Source organism: Cebus imitator, unplaced genomic scaffold (assembly GCF_001604975.1).
Source record: "Cebus imitator isolate Cc_AM_T3 unplaced genomic scaffold, Cebus_imitator-1.0 Scaffold117, whole genome shotgun sequence".
Taxonomy (NCBI): domain Eukaryota; kingdom Metazoa; phylum Chordata; class Mammalia; order Primates; family Cebidae; genus Cebus; species Cebus imitator.
The window spans coordinates 10,173,324-10,190,918 of record NW_016107432.1 but is presented as its reverse complement, the minus strand read 5'-3'; the positions used below and the strand labels follow the sequence as shown (position 1 = coordinate 10,190,918).

Below are 17,595 nucleotides of genomic sequence, written 5' to 3'. Positions count from 1 at the left end.
ACAAAAGGGCTTAAAAATGCAGACATCAACAAGAGGGGGAAAATAAAAATCTAGAACGAATTTGGTTTTCTTTATTAACAAATCAGTCTGATCAGTACGCTGTGCAGGCGGTGCCTCCTGACTTCAGAATGAGGGCGGCACAAGGGCTTAAGTAGTAAAGGAGAGGGCTGTGAATATCAGGCAGGTATGACACCTCGGGCCATGGCTATGTTTTTATAGAATAAGAATGTTTCCTTATGCTGTCACCTCAAAAGTCAGGAACGTAGAAGTCAAGTACTTCTTCCTCTGTGAGCCTGCTGGACTTTATTTATAGAGACACAGCACTTCCCACATATATTGTAAAATGTTTGTACACATGTTTACCATCCCACTAAGGTATAAGTTCCCTACAGTCATGGCCCACACCCTTCTGCTTCTCTGAAGCCCTGGTACTGGGAACACATTGGGCAGACAGTGAATACTCACTGAATATACATTTTTAAATGTCTTATACAGCCTAGTTTCCTTTAGATCTCACATCCCCAGATCAGCCCAGAGATGGCTTATTCTGGTTTGGTTGGGGGTAGAACAGCAACTACCCTCATGGAGACTTCATTCTTCATGGCTCTTAGTAGGTGCTCAATAAATATTTGTTGAATCAGCAACAAACATTTACTGAATCAATATCATAGATGAATAGGCGTCTGCTAATGACTACACAACAGTTTGCATATTGTGTAGTCATTAGCAGACGCCTATTCATCTTTGCAATCTACTTCTACCATTTTCTCTTCATCCAAAACCTCCAAAGTCACACAACTGTAGAGTCCAAAGAGACCTATGAGATAATATGGGGAAGAGAGAAGTCCTGAACACTTTAATTTATTGAGGCATTTCACTTCTTATAAATGATGCATACCTGGCCCCTTTTGATTGGTAGGAGTTTTAGTGATATGGGGTGTTGGAAACACTCATGGCTAGACTCGATGGTGAGGCCAGGCAGATGAGGCAGCTCAGCAAATGGATGGTGTATCAGTAGGTATCTCATCTCAGGACTACCGAAATTCTGGGCTTCTTACTCACCCATGACACACACGTATTCACTTGGTGGGTTTGGACTTTGCTCTGTTTGGGTAAACAGAATGGACACAGCTAAAGTGCTCCTATACAAATGGATTGATCAAAGGGCCAGGGACCGTCGTGGATCCTGAGAGAACCCAGGCTAGAGAATTCTTACCAGAATTGTAGGAAGTGGGCCCCACTGGAAATCACATAAGCTTAGTACATGTGGGCAACTCAAGGGTCTTACGGTTTGGAGTGGACTGGAAAGCTTTCAAAAGCATGATCCCAGCAAGAGAATCAAGGGTGCATGTGCAGAAGAAGGTAATACACTTCAGTTCTCTCTCAGAAGCACTCTTGGACTGCCATCATCAAAGAAGTCTGATTAGCAAAACTGGTGGGATGGGAGTGTGTAGTGACAGATACTCTCCACAGAGGTGACCAGAATTTCCCCAGAGGAGGGAGCATTGACATTTGGATGCGATCAGTGAGAGCTCATCTGATGCGGATGCTCTTGGGAAATGAAGAAGCCCCTCTGCTTGATGAGAAGACAAGTGCAAGGAAATCTGAGTCCACAGGGTTCAGACTGAGCAAATGGAGCTGTGGGCTCAGTGCTTACTTATTGTTGGCTGCAGCTGTCTTATTCTGCCTGTGACATACACTTGCAACTTGCAGCCTTCATCGAGCCAGAGCAATAAAGTGAGGACAAACCCTATTTATTCTAAAACCCTCTCCTGGGCTTGAAGCAGGTACCACGTATTAAGAAGGTTGTGTGTATCTGAAAACAGCATGCTTATTTGATTTCCTCTCACAGAGGGATGCTTTCAATGTTAGGTCATTTGAAGGAGTTAGGAACATACAGGATATTTCTATGTTTCAGTTGGGATTCAAGTAAAAGAGAAAGAACTTCTTTTCCCTTATGGCAAAATCTCAATATAGCATTTTCTAGCAAATGGGAGTGCAAACCTCAAAAATAGGTGACAAGCCTCAACTTTAGACCCCACATTCCAGTTTCACGTCTTTGAAAGATTTCATATGACTTCTCCAACGCTTCTGAAATTAACTTCCATGTCATTTACATCTCCGAAAAAAAAAAATCCTTCTTTCTTTATTACTCAGTTCTAACATTTCTGAAAATCAAAACATCCAGAAATTTCTCTTCTGGCTCTGACATCAATATCCCTTCTTCCCAGTTCTACAAAACCTGCCTCATCACATAGATCTGGGTCCCCCATTCTGCGAGCCTTCTACACATGACTCCTCTCCCATGACTGCCCATTTTCCTGCTCCAAATGAGAAGCTGAATACACAGGATTGAATTTGTAAGTGACTATGACCTTGTTGGTTGAAAATAATTGTGAAAATGGCCTTCAGTTATATTGTAATTATCTTCTTTCTTGGTCTTAATGTTTTTCCTTCAGATCCGTAATGAGTAAAGTAATTGCATTTTACTTATTAATAAAGTGACCTGCTAGAAAAAATCAACTTTAAATTTTCAAGCCTAAAGCTAATTCTCATATTGAGATTTTTGCCCAATTTATTAAGTATCTCTGGATGTGGAACTTCATGATTCCTTCTGGAACAAGAATAAACAACCAAGTGACTCGATGGCCACAATTCTGAGACTTTCTGAAACCTGTCTATGAACAAACAGCCAGTGGTTTGTGACAGATGACAAATATGATCACGAGAAAGGTGTCACTTAAAAGTGCTCGCCTTTAAAAAATGTTAGCACCAATACTTAAAGGGGCTTAAAAAAAACTCCCTTGAAAATCCTTAAACAAAAATCTTTTATAAAGATGGCCTTCCTTTCCCTCTCTCTATTAACCCTCTACCTCCTTCCCTTTGTTTCTCCCTCACTTCTTCTTTGAAAGACGATTTCTTATAAACCTTGCTTAAAAAAACCCAAAGTGCAAGAACAGAAAGTTATATACATATTTAACTTACCTGGTTTATCTGAAAAGCAGTTTACAATATGACTCAACTTTTACATTTATCAAATAAAATAGTTGCATTCTAGTTCCCAACTTACATTTAGAAGGGTGATCTACATCTTTGCCCAATTCAAATGCTATATTAACAATCATACTCTCTAATCTGACAAGAGACAAATGTATTTCACTACAAATCATAATATTCGTAACCACCCACTGAGAGCTCATGTTCCCCCCACTGTGTTAAGTGCTTATATACGTTAACTAGTTCAATCATTACCACCTTGGGAAGTAGTATTATCACTTTAAAGAAGAGAAAATCTAGGCAAAAAGAAGTATCTTATCCAAAGCCAGACCAATAGTAAGCGGCAGAGGTAAGATCTGTAATATTTTTTCCCCTAACTCCCCTAAACCCTCTGCAATTACAAAAAGTCAGGCCTCACCTTTTTCACAACATCATAAAAAAGGCCAGAAGAAATTGAAAAATACTGCAACTCAAGCAGGCTTCGTAAGACCTGGTATGCCTGCCTGCTAAACACAGCATTACACCCTGCGTGCTCGTATCCTTCCAGTCGCTTCTGGAAGGTGACTCAGGGGAGGTTCTTTTGGACGACAAAGTCAACGTTAGTACGTTGCAGTCTTGAGAAATGCATGGTAGATCCGTATGAAGCTATCCTGGTGTGGTGAAGGTCACAATCCAGCCAGCTCAGAGCAGGGGTGTGAATAATGACATCAAAAGTAATTATAATAGGTGATGAATCCCACCCTGTTTCACCCAAATGGAAATGTTCTTGACTACATAAACAAATATTTTCAGCTGCCTTATAGTTTTTCTTAAGGTATTAGAAAAATATCAACATAAAGAATTTCTCTTGGGAAATGAAAGCATGCTCTAAAAGCCACATTTCTATCAAAGAATAAGAAAAAAGAACCACAGATTATAGAAGCTATAATCTGTTCCATTACCCACAATTGCTCATCTAGATTCTTCCAGGTAAATAAGAGAAATCATGGCTCTCTGTAACGTCACCCAGGGCAGACAGCAGTTGTCTTAAAGAGAAACAGAAAAATAAATGGAAACTAAAAAAATTGAAGCTAAACTCTCCTAGTTATCATTGAGAGAAAAGTTCAAATTGACACATGACACGAAAGGGGATTTTTCTGCTTCATTATTTTCCTGGAACAAGAAACTATGAATCAAGTAAAGTTATGATTCTCAAAAATAATGACCATAAAAGTTTCCAAGAGAGGGCTCTAAGATTTCATCTCTGTCAGAGGAAGCTTCACAAAAGGTGTATTCTATCTTGATCTCACCTCCAACCCAAATATTTCAGTGAAAAGTCCACTTAGAACCATAGGTTCTGTAGAGCGGAAGTGGTTGTGTGTGATGTTCATACCTTTCTCTGGAGAGAACAGAACTGTGTCTTGTCTAGCAAGGAAGGCTGTTAACTTATTTAATGAGCCCCGAGGAACCATGCCATTTCTAACGCTTCCCCAGGCGTCCTGCTACCTATACTGGTTCTGCAATACAGCAGCGAATGTACCAGAACAATTGGGAAAAGTGTGGCTGGACACAAGGGTCTAAAAGGACGATCCTGATAAACAAAGGCCGAGGAATGGGAAAACCACACTGATGGAGAAGCTGTGACTTTTCAAGGACAGTTTGCTCTCAGCAGATCCCTGTCCTTCTTTCTCCTTTCTGGTTTCCATTTCCAAAGAGTCAGCTTCCACATGTTTGTAATGTGACTCAAGGCTATAACGGTAGGAGAAGTGGAAGGAGTGTGCAGTGAAAAGCTGGGTCTTTCTTCTTTGGTAGCCATCTGGGCTTCCACCCAACCTCGTTCTGCTGAGCTCACATGCTATGCCCACCTGGTAAAAAAAAAGTAAACTAAATTTGAGCTGTGCTCTCAAGGTCTGAATTGCTGGAACAGCACGTTTTGTGCAGGCTTAGATGACAACAAAGCATGGTTTACTATTACTTACATGGTAATAAAGAAATTATCAAGTTTCTCTCTCTTTTTAAGGCTTAGTTAAATTAAGCTTAAGCTTCCCTAGGGATAACAGATGAAGTTTTCTTTAATAGAGGAGATACTTGCTAACAGAAGCAGAAACGTTCCCCTGCACACTGATGTCCACCAATCAGCTAGGACCAGTTTAGGTAAATACCTTTAATTATCAGACCTTTCTTTTTGAGAAAATATCAAGTGTTCAGCATTCAGAAAATTGGTGACCTAAGCCAGCAGCATCAGGATTCAGAAACAAGGCCAGCACATTTGTGCTGCTATTTCTCAGAGGACTCCTCGATGCCCATGGAAAGCAAAAGCTTAATTCTCTCTTTCTGCCCCATGATATTCTTTGGCCTCTCAATTCTCAGGACTGTTTTTTGTCTTTTAACCTCTCTCTTTCGTGGTATCCAAGGAACACAAGCAGATAAAATAACAGAATAAGACTGTCAAAATTCTGTAAAGCCAGAGCCCTTCCAATACAAATAGGATATTATATTTCTGAAAATGGCCAGTTCTACTTGATTTTCTGGAAGGCACAAAACATGCATAATAGAACTTCAATTTTGCAGTTCTTTTCCAAAGGGGAAAAAAAAATACTGATCATTTTGAGAATGATCAGTATTCTACAGAACCCAGTACCTTCCTTAGGCAAGGAATAATGGAAAAACGTAGACTAATGAGAAACTTGACATAAACAGTGATAACACGCTCCATGCTTTAATGACTAGAAAAACAATTCTTTGGATGCTTCAAAAATGTAAACAAACAATCAAGTAAAGATTTTAAAAAATTCCTCCCAGCCCTCTGTATTGGACTCTCTTCTACCTGTGGTCACTCTGTGATATGGTTTGGCTGTGTCTCCAACCAAATCTCAACTTGAATTATGCTCCCATAATTCCCACATGTTGTGGGAGGAACCCAATGGGAGATAATTGAATCATGGGGGTGGTTTCCCCCATACTGTTCTCATGGTAGTGAATAAGTCTCATGAGACCTGACGGTTTTACAAAGGGAAAAACTTGGTTCTCATATTTTGTCTGCCACCGTGTAAGACATGCCTTTCACCTTCTGCTATGATTCTGAGGCCTCCCCAGCCACGTGGAACTGTGAGTCCATTAAACCTCTTTCCTTTATAAATTACCCATTCTCAGGTATGTCTTTATCAGCAGTCTGAGAACAGACTAATGTACTCTGGGTCCTTACTCCCTTTCTCCACCAATGAACACTTCTGGGGTCTCTCAAAAGACAAATTCCCACCTCTGAGCCTGGGAGCAGCTACCAGCCTCCCTCTGTTCAGATCACAAGGAAGAGAGGGAAGCAAGCAGGCCTGGTACTGTGCAGTGACATCAGTGCCCAGGATGCCCAAGACTAACTCCTCAAGGCTTGAGCAATGGATCCTACGGCCTCATTAAATGATGAACATGACAAGAAGGTGACAGAAGGGAAGCAACCTGTGGCCATGTGGTTGGAAGGTGGAAGGGAAGAGGAAGGGACTGCAGTTCTAGAGTTTTGAGTCTAGCATTCTTATAGCATTGCATCAAACTGCTTCTTACATGATACTATTCAGAACATTTTATTTAAATTCAAACCAGTCGCTACCTCTTGGCAACTTAGGGACAGGGGCTAATCTCTTGATCTTGAATCTCCTTGCTTTAAATTGAAAGAGCCTCAGAAACAAGAACAGTGCTTCCATAATATACTTGATATGCAGGGAATACAACTAGGGCTAAACTAACCTTTTGATTTCCCTGATGTATTTGAAGAAGTGAGATAGAGAGATACAGGTCTGAGAAAGTAAGTATATGTTTCTTATTTCTTTCCAGACCTTGAGGTAATAGTTTTAGTTTTTCTTTTTAAGTTTACCTCATTTGAACACAATGGCTTTCCTCAGTGGTCAGAAGCTGAAGAGTCCATCAGACAGCAAGGTGGTCTCTAAGCCTCTTCATCAACCTTTTCTTTTCATTTTTTGAGCACAGTGTCAATTAGAGATTGATTATTAGATTAGCAGGAAACACTGCTTGGTTCCAATCTTCTCTGTTTCTACTGTGAACTCAACTCACATCAACAAGCTAATTAAAAGGAATCACACCCTAAGAAATAACCAATCACTGATGCATAACTCCACTGTCAGAAATTAAGTAGTAGCCACTTGGTACAAATGGCCTGATAGTGAGCAAGATTCAGAAGAGACCCTTCAGAAACAAATGGTGCTGAACCATGTGCATTAGGTGCAGACAGAGATACAAGCCATGACAGGCTCTCAGCTGGCTCCTCTTGATGCCTTCTTTGTGAAGTCACAGCTTCCCCTCTCTCTACAGAGCCTCTAAATTTGAGTGCCTGGAGACCCTCTTCAGCCCTCTGTAATTTTCCTTTTTGCTCTGCTGTTAGAGTTTCCATCTGCTTTTCATGGCTTCAGTGAAAATCTCCACAGAACACTCACAAATCTTGCTTCTGGTATCGAATTCCCTCCCATAAATTTTAGTCCTAGATTTGCAAAACTTTTGGAATATCTATAGTCATCTTAAATTTAACATGTTCAGAGCCAAACTCATCATCATTTGTTGATCTGCATTTGTTCATACATGCATGCATTCATTCATTCCATTCATTCATTCATTCATTCTTCACTGGCACTGGGCACAAATGAGGATAAGGACCTCCCTGATCTCAAGAAGCTCAGAGTCTGATCTTAAATTGGAGTCAGAATTTGTAGATCAAAAAGGATCAATGTGACTTAACTGCAATACCCTGTTTGTGTACAAGGCAACTGAAGCCAAGGGAGATCAAATGGCTTGTTTAAGGTCATACTGCCATTGGCAAAGCTAGCAGTTAAACTCAGGACTCCTGACGCGTGCATTTCTATCAAAGACATAATAATTCTCCCAATTTCCTCAGTCCAGCTTTGGAGGAACACAAATGAGATTCCTCAGTGTCTCACCTCACCATCAACAGCCAGTCAATCAACAGGCACTTCAGTGTCTTCCTTTTGACCATCTCCCATTTCTGCCATTTCCTTAATTTCTGACCACCCCTGGGCTGTTCCAGGTCACCATCACCCCCATGCATCACCTGACTCTGGCTACAGAGATGGTCAGTCTCCCTGACCCTTCCTGCACTGGGCATTTCTGCTACCTGACCTGTACCACTTATCTCATCCTCTGTCTCCAGTTCAACTCACATGTGGCTCCCAGGACAATCCTTCTAAAGCCCCGTAAACACATCATGTTCCAAACATGCAGTGAGTCTCAGACACCCTCCACACCATTTATCAAACTAGGATCCACAAAACATGGATCCCAGTGGATGCTCTGTGGACATAGGAAAATGCTGCTTGCACTCCATTGCTTGGAGAGTCACCTTCTTTTGAACCAGTATTTCCCAAGCTTATTTGACCACAGAACTTCCCCTTTGCAAGGAATGCACATGACCACCCCCCAGACCCAGTGTTTCTACAAAAGTGTGGTGGGAGATGGCAGCCTACAGTCTTAAGTACAGTGAGTTTGCCACATAGCTCAAGTTTCTTCTATTCTCCTTCCCTAATGGTACGTTTTTGCAATTTTCCCAATTGGAAACATCCTCCAACATTGCTTGAAGTCAAGGTTCATGGGGAAAGAAGGTTGGAGATGTGTACAAAGCCGAAACTTCTGTCATGTCAGACAGCTATCCAGGGCTCAAGTGAGCAAAGGGATCTCAACATATAATGGGTTAGACCATGATTAGGACCAAAATTGTAAATAGGTCAAGCCCAGAGACACGGAAAAGGTCAGGAAGGAATCACTGGTGCACGTAGGCAGGTGGTGGAGCTGCACTGAGGAAGGGAAGAGCAGTCAGTTGCGGTAATCTTAGATGTACTGCTAAGATCCATATGGTCCAGGACTCTTCTCAGTTGGGCTAGAGATCTAGGTTGATGACTGCTCCTCCTGGGGATGGGCGGCCCTGGACCACATGGCGGTCAGGAGGAGGCTGGGGGTAGGCCACAGATGAGTCCTGAAACATGAAGGTCAGGAGGAGGCTGGAGGTAGGCCACAGATGAGTCCTGAAACATGAAGGTCAGGAGGAGGCTGGGAGTAGGCCACAGGCGAGTCCTGCCCATTTCTATTTCAGAAGTGGGAAGAATGGAATTACCTGTTATCTTTCTTTGTTTTTGTAATTTTCCCATTTGGAAACATTTTCCATCTCCTTTTCCACTTAATTAAATCTTACCCTTCCTCCAATAATCAGTTCAGATCTCTCTTCTAAAAATCCTTTCCCAGCTCCCTCATCTGAGACTACTGTAGCATTTATTCACCTGAATCAGAAAAACAAAACCTCAACAGTAAAAACACCCTTGGCTTGCATTTGTGCCAAGAAGCCTGGGAAATGGTAGAATTTTCCCATTAACTACCTTTAAAAGTAATGTATAAGGTAAGATTATAGTACATTCACAAACACGAACTGTATTTATACAAAACTTTCAGGAACTATAGTTTTTAAGTAAGGAGATTTAACACCAATAAGCAATTCATTATAGCTGATACTGAGTTCGGGTGTTTTGACCAGAATAACTTTGGAAAAACTAGGAAAGTTTCATGCCTTCATTTTCACTTTGCAAAAATTGTCAACCAGCTAATGAATACTATTATGAGAAGAAAGACTGAATAGTACAGAAGGAAAATAAAATCATGATAGATTCCATAAAGACTATTTATATTGTAAGAGAGTATTTCCATCTTTCTATTTCTAGCATTCCCACCCCCAACAATACAAATAAAATTAGTCTCATTTGCTTAAAAATTATCATTTTGGTGTAATTTCTGTGTATTTCTGAAACATTTTTCTTCCTAAGGGAGAAAAGATGCCTCGTAATAAGAATGCTCAATTCAGTTCCTACCTGGAATTTAAAAACTATCATAGTAGACACCATATATTAACACACATACGTCACCTTCACTGAGCCGTGGGTTATGGAAGGAAGCATGAGGAGAAGCACATTGGAGGTAATTCCAGTATTTTTACCTCTGAAATAGAAATGGGCTGGACTCACCGGTGGCTTATCCCCAGACTCCTCCTGACCACCATGTTGTGGTCTCAGGGCCGCCCAGGAGCAGTCATCATCAGCCTGGATGTCCAGTCTCAGATGGCATGGACCTTACCAGTACGTTTAAGATTATCATAACTGACTGGTCTCCCCTGCCTCAGCCCAGCTCAGCCACCCGCTTGCATGCACCTATCATTCCTTCCTGACCTTTTCCATATCTCTGGGCTTGACCTGTTTTCAATTTGATCCTCATCTTGATTGAACCCATTATATTTGGATGGGTTCAAATTGCGCCCTGGATGGTCCTCTGACATAACAGCAGTCTCAGCCTCAACACACATCTCCAACCTTCTTTCCCTATGTGAACCCTTGACTTCAAGAAACTAGTCTACTCATGGAGCCTTGGGTAAACCATGCCATGCACACCAACAACTTCATTCTCCAAAAGGCCTGTCCTGTGAGACTCAGGCCCAGGTTCTTCTCTCAAGAAGCCTTCTCCAACTTCTTAACCTATGAAAACCACCTCAGCCTCTGAACTAGAACACTTACTGTCTCCTCCAGTGACTCACATAGCAGGCCCCACAAAACAGTGTCCCAGAGGGTGTCTCCAAGGGAAAAGCTCTCTCTTGGAGATTAACAACACACATTAGCATATTAAAGGCTTTCCAGAGTCTTAAACCCAAGAAACTTTTCATATAATATTGAGCCTCATGTTTCTCAAATTTATTTAGCCATGGAACTCCTTTTCCATGCTACAGCCTTTGACAACAATTTGGAAGTGCAGGCGGAAGGAAAATGAGCCTGCCTAAGTCAGTGACATTTCTCACAAGCAACCTTGTATTCTCAGGTGCCCTAATGTCCATGTCTCTTCTCCGCCTGATTTAAATGGCAGCAACTCGGCAGCTCTAATCAGCTGCAGGCTTCCTTACCTCTTGTCACTGTTCTGATCCTCACATCACTCTCTGCCTGGTGGGAGTGACCTAATACACAGGAGGCCTGTAGCGCAGCACCTAGCATAGAGTCAAGGGCAAAGCTGCTCGCTACTTTGAATTTGGGGCAGTAGGGAGAAAGAGTGGTTAAGAGTTTGGTCTGTGGAATTAGACAGGCCCCATTCTAATTCGGGCACAGCTCTCACTAGACAGGCTATGAGGTCAAGGATCATGCCTGTTTTGTCCATCAGTGTCTGGTACAGACACAGTGCCTGATAGAGACCATGCAGTCAATGAGTACGCAATGAATGAATGAAGGACAAAGCAGTTCTCAGTCCAGGTGTTTTGCCCAACAGAGCATATTTGGCAGTGTACGGAGACGGTTTTGGCTGTCACGCTAGCATCTAGTGGGTAAAAGTAAGGATGCTTTACATGAAACATCCTACAATGCACAGGACAAAGAACAACCCAGCCCCAAAGGTCAACGGTGCCAGAGTTGAGAAATCCTGCTCTACAGACAGGCCAATCCGGGATGAATTTCTAATCACCGACCCCAGCTGTTAGGCCTTGAGCAAGTCAGAAAATTTCTGTCTTAATTGAATGGAATTTTAATGGGATCTTGTATCATACACTTGCAAGCAAATACATATTCAAATGAGATGAACTGCGTAAGCCATAGGAAGTGGTTAACACAGTGATGGTGCATGGAAATCGTGACCTATATACATGTCCCTTACCATTGCCTTCTATATAATGTCTCAGGTGATGGTGAGGCTCTTCAGGTGGATTCTTCACTGTCCTGGAACTCACTGTCTCAATCCCCAAGTGAGTACTCTTGTCAAAGCAAGCCCTATGCTCCCACTTATGTTTCCTGTATGATCAACTTTTATTTATATGCTCACCAGGGGCTCCACAGTGAAAACACTATTGAAGAAGAGCATGCTGTCTCTCTGCACCAGCCTCCTCTGATTTGCAAAGGTTTGGGAGAGAACAGAAAGACGTTCTCGGAGTGAAGGATCAGTAATGCACTCTTCAAAAAACTCATCAGTCTCATCCTTTTCCTCTTTGATCTGATCATCACCGGCCCTAAAGAAAACAGGAAATGTGAGATTCATGTGGGTCCTCGCATGAAGAACTTTGTAAAGGGTTTCTCTCTAGTCCCTCCTCCTGGAAATATCCTCACCCATCACCCTGGAGTGGTCCCTCCTTGCCCTGAGTCTGTAACCTGCTACACTGGCGCTCAGTCCTCAGAACTCTCAGAGCCTGTTTGCTCATTTTCAGCCACCTTCTTTAAGGGGTCCTTCCTGGATTCCTTTCCTATTCAATAGTCATTGCTTTACTCCTGAGCCCTTACGTATATCTGGACAAATATTGTCTTTCAGGTAATTGTGTTTTCCGAGCTGCCTTTTAAATATTTAACATCTATTCTGCCTTTCACATGGCAAGGACAATTTTGTTCCTTTTAAATTTGCTTAGCCTTAATTCTTTCTTAGCTGTTAGTTACCTGGATAATTAGAACCTGGGGCCAGCAGGGACTAGGTTTGCACAGTGATTCTATGATCTGTTTACCAGCTCTGGGACTTTGGGAGTTACCCGATTCCTCTAAGCATCAATGCCTTCATAGGAGTTGCTCCAGCAGAAACGTGTTGACGATTAAATGTAATCAAGGCCCTAGTGCAGTTCCTGGGACAAAGCTGGCAATTCCATAAATACCGGTTTTCTCTCTCTGTCAACCACAGGCAATCACCAAGCTGTCAAGCTTACAAAATGCTCAAGCTATGCCTTCAGGGACCTCCTTTTCTCTCTTTCTAGCTCTTAATATTCACCGTGATAAGTGAGAACAGCAGCTTTCCCCAATCTTCCACTCACTGCCCCCACCGGAGCTGTGTTCACATTTCTCCTGAACTTTGCAGACTGAATTTTATCTCCTCCCAGGACATATGACCATATTCCCGTCATTGTACTGGTATTACCAGGGGTGAGAGACAATTATTTAGCAATATAAGTGCTGAGTGGGAACCTAGGATCACTGAATTCCAGACCCAGTTCCAACTATTGTCAAATAACTCTTTTTAAATAACTCATAAGTTCAGGGTGCTTTGGCCACACTGCAAAAAGAAGTCAAAGAAATGGGTTCAGTGTGTTCTGGTTCCAAGGAAGAAAGCATCTTGTGCTTGATATTTATTGCCAGGTGGAAGGCAGTGTCCAAGGTGACTAGCAGCATTCCTTCCATACTGCTGGGCACAGCAGGGCAAATTAAAGTTCACAGAAATAAAGGAATCTATTTCTTTTTTATATGAGATTTTGTTATCTGATACTGATTTGAAAACTTACAAATTATATACCCTTAGGAACCAAAAGTATTCCACTTGCAGGAATAAATCTTAAAAACAATCATGGATATAAACAAAGACACAGCTACAAAGATGCTCATTAAAGTGCTGGAAGGACACCAGATCAAGCGGGTAAATTTGATGTAAGATAATGAAGCGCTGGTTGAACAAAAATGGGAATCATGAACATTATATTTGTTGGGTACTTGTCAAACTTTTCACATGTATCATATAATTTAATACTCGTAACTACCAGAAGGGTCATTAGCATGATGATCATCATTCCCGCTATATAGATGATGAAACTGAAGCTTTGAAAGGTTAAGTAACTTGCCCCAGATCATACAGCTGAAAGACAGCCTGGACTTTAGGGTCTTTGGAGGTTTGAATCCCCTGGTGCTAACCAATATACACACTGCCTCCTAAGAGTCCAGGGAATATTAGGGAATAATAAGCAGCTAGTAAAGTGGGATTAAATAGAATATTTAACATCATTTTCAAATGTCTGAAGTATTTTTAGGGTGAAAAACAAAGTGGTAAAATGTAGCATATACAATAATCCCACTTTCGTAATAAAAAAGCAAAAAAAAAATCCAAAAACCCCATATTTATTGAGGAAAAAAAACAGATTAAGAGATATCAAAATATTGACTATGGTTTCCCTGGCTGGAAGGATCAGAATGAAATTTTGCCCTCATCTTTGTGCTTGTCTTAATATTTTCTAGATTTATTAGCGCACAATGTATTTCTTTCTACAACAGAAAACAAGTCATTTAAGAAATTAAAAGTCAATCAGTTCTCAGGCTGAAGCACCACAGTTTTGACCTGTTGCCTAACGTGCCTGCTTTGGCATGAGCCTGTGGATGCCCCTCTGAAAGGATGCGCAGGGGAAATGTGGGGAGACAGAATGTGGTCTGGTCTGCAGAAGGTGGAGACAATGGATCAGACACACAGAGCAACATGGAAGGATGTTAAGCGTACAGCCTCATGAAAAAAAAGGAGAAAATGGACAAACTATGACTTCTGTCCGTCTCTCCCCTAAGATAATATATATTTGGAAATAACAGATTCACATAAAAAGATAGACACATTCACATACTGGAATGATATCTTTGGGGGAATTAACAGGAGTGGGGTGGGGAATGTATGGGAATAAATAAAATGCTTTGTGTGGACCGAGGATGAGGATGATAATACTCCATGAACTGAGGAGTATCAGAAATGTAACCCCTGCACCAGAAACCAAAGAGAACAAAACAAATGCCGAAATGCTTCTCTTCTTCCATGCTGTTGAAACTCCAAATCGGTAACAGCCAGTATAAGGCAAAGGGAGGAAAGACGGCACTGGATTCTTCCTCTTTGCCCTCTGATGGAGAATTGGAGCCATGACTAAGAGTCTAAGGAGGAGGGGTACAGTCACACCTTCGGGCAGCCTGACTCCAATAAGGGCTTCTATATATCTCAGTCTAGTGTTTTGCCATGTTGTCCTGCTGACAGTCATGGTTTCTTGCACTCAGCAGTGGTTTTCTTTTATAGATGAGGAGACCTTTCATCAGGTAGCCTAATAGCAGGCCAGCCTTCTCTTCAGTGAAACCAAGGACTTAACCCATTTTACAAATGGTCTAGTAGCTATCAAAATCTTCACCCTCATGTGTCAAGGACAGGCCAGCCCATGGACAAAGTCAATGGGGAGGACTTGTGTCTCTGGTGCAGCAAGGTTGAATCAGTCATAGTCCCTCATCTTTAGGTACTCAAGACCTGTAACTTGCTCCCTTCAGCACACACAAGAGGTGCCAACTGAATGCTGAGGAGATTAAAAATTAAGAGCCATGGTCTTGAGAGCTGGAAGAAATACTCCCATGTCCACACTTGGCTTGGAACCCCACACTCAAGACCTGTAACCTGCTCCCATCAGCACCCACAAGGGGTGGAGCCATCCACCTTCAAATGAAAATGGCCCCATGTGACCCTGAACAGTTAGCAACTCTGTGATAAATGCTACAAATGAAGAACTAGAGATCCTCTTCCTGTTTGCGAGCACCACATACATCTTCAGTTTTTTGTATAAACCCTAGGGAAGGAAAGGGTCCTGTAAACATAACTGAGATTGAGTTTATTACAACCCAGGTGGTAGGCTCAAAGCCCAATTAAAACTGATTTATCTAAAGAAACGTGTCATTTCCTGCATCTGCATGTTACAGAATAAATCCATGCTGACCACTCTGGGGGGCTCCACTGAGAATTGTAGGAGCTCTTGTATAGAGCAAATCAAGAATTAGAGCCAGCTGCTACTGAGAAAATGGCTATGACCTTGCTGGGGAAATGGGGAGCAAAAATCCTTAAAGCCCATGCCAAGTCTCTGAATACAGTGAACGTGATAAGAATGAGTATAAAGAATCTTGCAGAATGTTTTAAAATCCCTCAGGACAAGGTTGAGGAAGCAAGGAGGGATGAATGCAGCCTCCATTTCTAAAGAGATTAATTTCTCTGCAAGTCCCAGAAAAACATCAAGAGAAAGAACTAAAAGGTGATCTTTTTTTTTTTTGAGACGGAGTTTCGCTCTTGTTACCCAGGCTGGAGTGCAATGGCGCAATCTCGGCTCACCGCAGCCTCCGCCTCCTGGGTTCAGGCAATTCTCCTGCCTCAGCCTCCTGAGTAGCTGGGATTACAGGCACGCACCACCATGCCCAGCTAATTTTTTGTATTTTTGGTAGAGACGGGGTTTCACCATGTTGACCAGGATGGTCTCGATCTCTTGACCTCGTGATCCACCCGCCTCGGCCTCCCAAAGTGCTGGGATTACAGGCTTGAGCCACCGCGCCCGGCCCCTAAAAGGTGATCTTTTAAAGGTCCCTATACATCTGATTCTCAAGTTAAAAAAAAAAAAAAAAAGAACAAAAACAATTTTAAAGCACAGAACTTCTTCCTAGAGGGAGGAACCTCATCGCTCAAGTGTGTAGCATGGAAGCAACTCTCTGTCCCCAAACCTGGACAGGTGTCCTAAGGTTTTTAGCAATACCTTGAGGCAGGTGTGGAGGAAGGCCAAATAGTAAACCACCAGAAAGGAATAGGGATTCCTGGGCTGAAATTCCTCCTCTGGAAGAAGAGATATTCAAGTCTTTGCTCGTCAAGCTACAAGAAGACAAGAAAACTTGACGGCTAGGATGGGACTTGAGTGTATCTGGTAAAGCTACTAGCACAGTTGAAGTGACCTTTGAGCAACTTTCAGCCCCTGGAGATGAATGCCACAGGACATGCTTTAAGCCATGTTGAAATGCCAGGAAAACAGTGGGCAGGCTGTTGAGTGTGACCTGAAAGTTTACAAAGAAGTTAAATCTTTTAACCAGAGAGGCTGCCGGAGGGCGGGGAACAAAGGAAGAAGGTGCAACCCATCATGAGCAAGAGAGACAGACATAAAGAGGGTAATGCCAGATTCACCTGTACAGGCTTTGCTGGGGTGCCCAAGAGAGGATTCACTCCATTAGCTAAAGATCTCGCTGCTGCTTTTCAGGGATGGGCAGACCTCTGCCCATAAGCAAGCTACCAAAGAACATTTTGCTTTACAGGCCCCTGATGTGTGGCCTGGGACACAATCAGAATTTGTGACATGGAGGAGGAGGGGCCTACACTCATAGCAAGAGCACGACTGCCTGCAGAGTGCCACTGCCTTGTCCAGAGGCAGGAGCTAAATGTTTAGTAAAGGGCAAATTTGTCTGTACTTGCCCTCCTTTCCAAGAGGTTGGGCATTTCATGGCGGTTATTTCAAGGACAAGAATTCATGGCTTATAATAGGAAAGTTGTTTGCTTTCTTATTATGATGATTGAGGATGTATCGAGGAACAATGGGGAGAAGAGCAAGAAGTGCCACCCTGGTGCAACCAGAGACCAGCGTGACTGGCATCCTTTCTCCCTCTCGGCCTAGCTCCTGGCACTCAGGAGAGAGCTGGGAGGAAAGAAAGGGGCAGCACATCACAGATAAGACAGTCCAGTTTGGAGAAACAGCAGTTCTGGGCCTGTATGTCACCCAGAGTGAAAGCGATGGCATTATTTACCTGAAGCCACTTTTCAAGTCTATTGTTTAAGAGGTCATGATTCTAGATGAGAAAATCAGGCTTCCAATCATGGTTATGAAAATACTATCCTATGTTTTTACCCTTGTTACAAAAAAGTTGCCAGGAGAACTAATAGAGCAAGGGAGATAGTAAAAGAAAATGATGCAAGAGAAAAGGAAGAATAAAAGACAGTATTGGCCGGGCGCGGTGGCTCACGCCTGTAATCCCAGTACTTTGGGAGGCCGAGGCGGGTGGATCACGAGGTCAAGAGATCGAGACCATCCTG

At 42.4% G+C, this 17,595-nt stretch overlaps 1 protein-coding gene across 3 annotated transcripts in view; it reads right to left on the bottom strand.

The window, feature by feature from the left end:
* LOC108311670 (hydrocephalus-inducing protein homolog) overlaps window positions 1–17,595 on the bottom strand; it is a 225,281-nt gene that overhangs the window by 99,215 nt on the left and 108,471 nt on the right. For all 3 annotated transcript variants that reach the window (XM_017539206.2, XM_037742244.1, XM_037742245.1), the window contains one exon: window positions 11,827–12,010. In XM_017539206.2, the coding sequence (XP_017394695.1) occupies window positions 11,827–12,010 (184 nt within the window). The remainder of the gene's footprint in view (window positions 1–11,826; window positions 12,011–17,595) is intronic.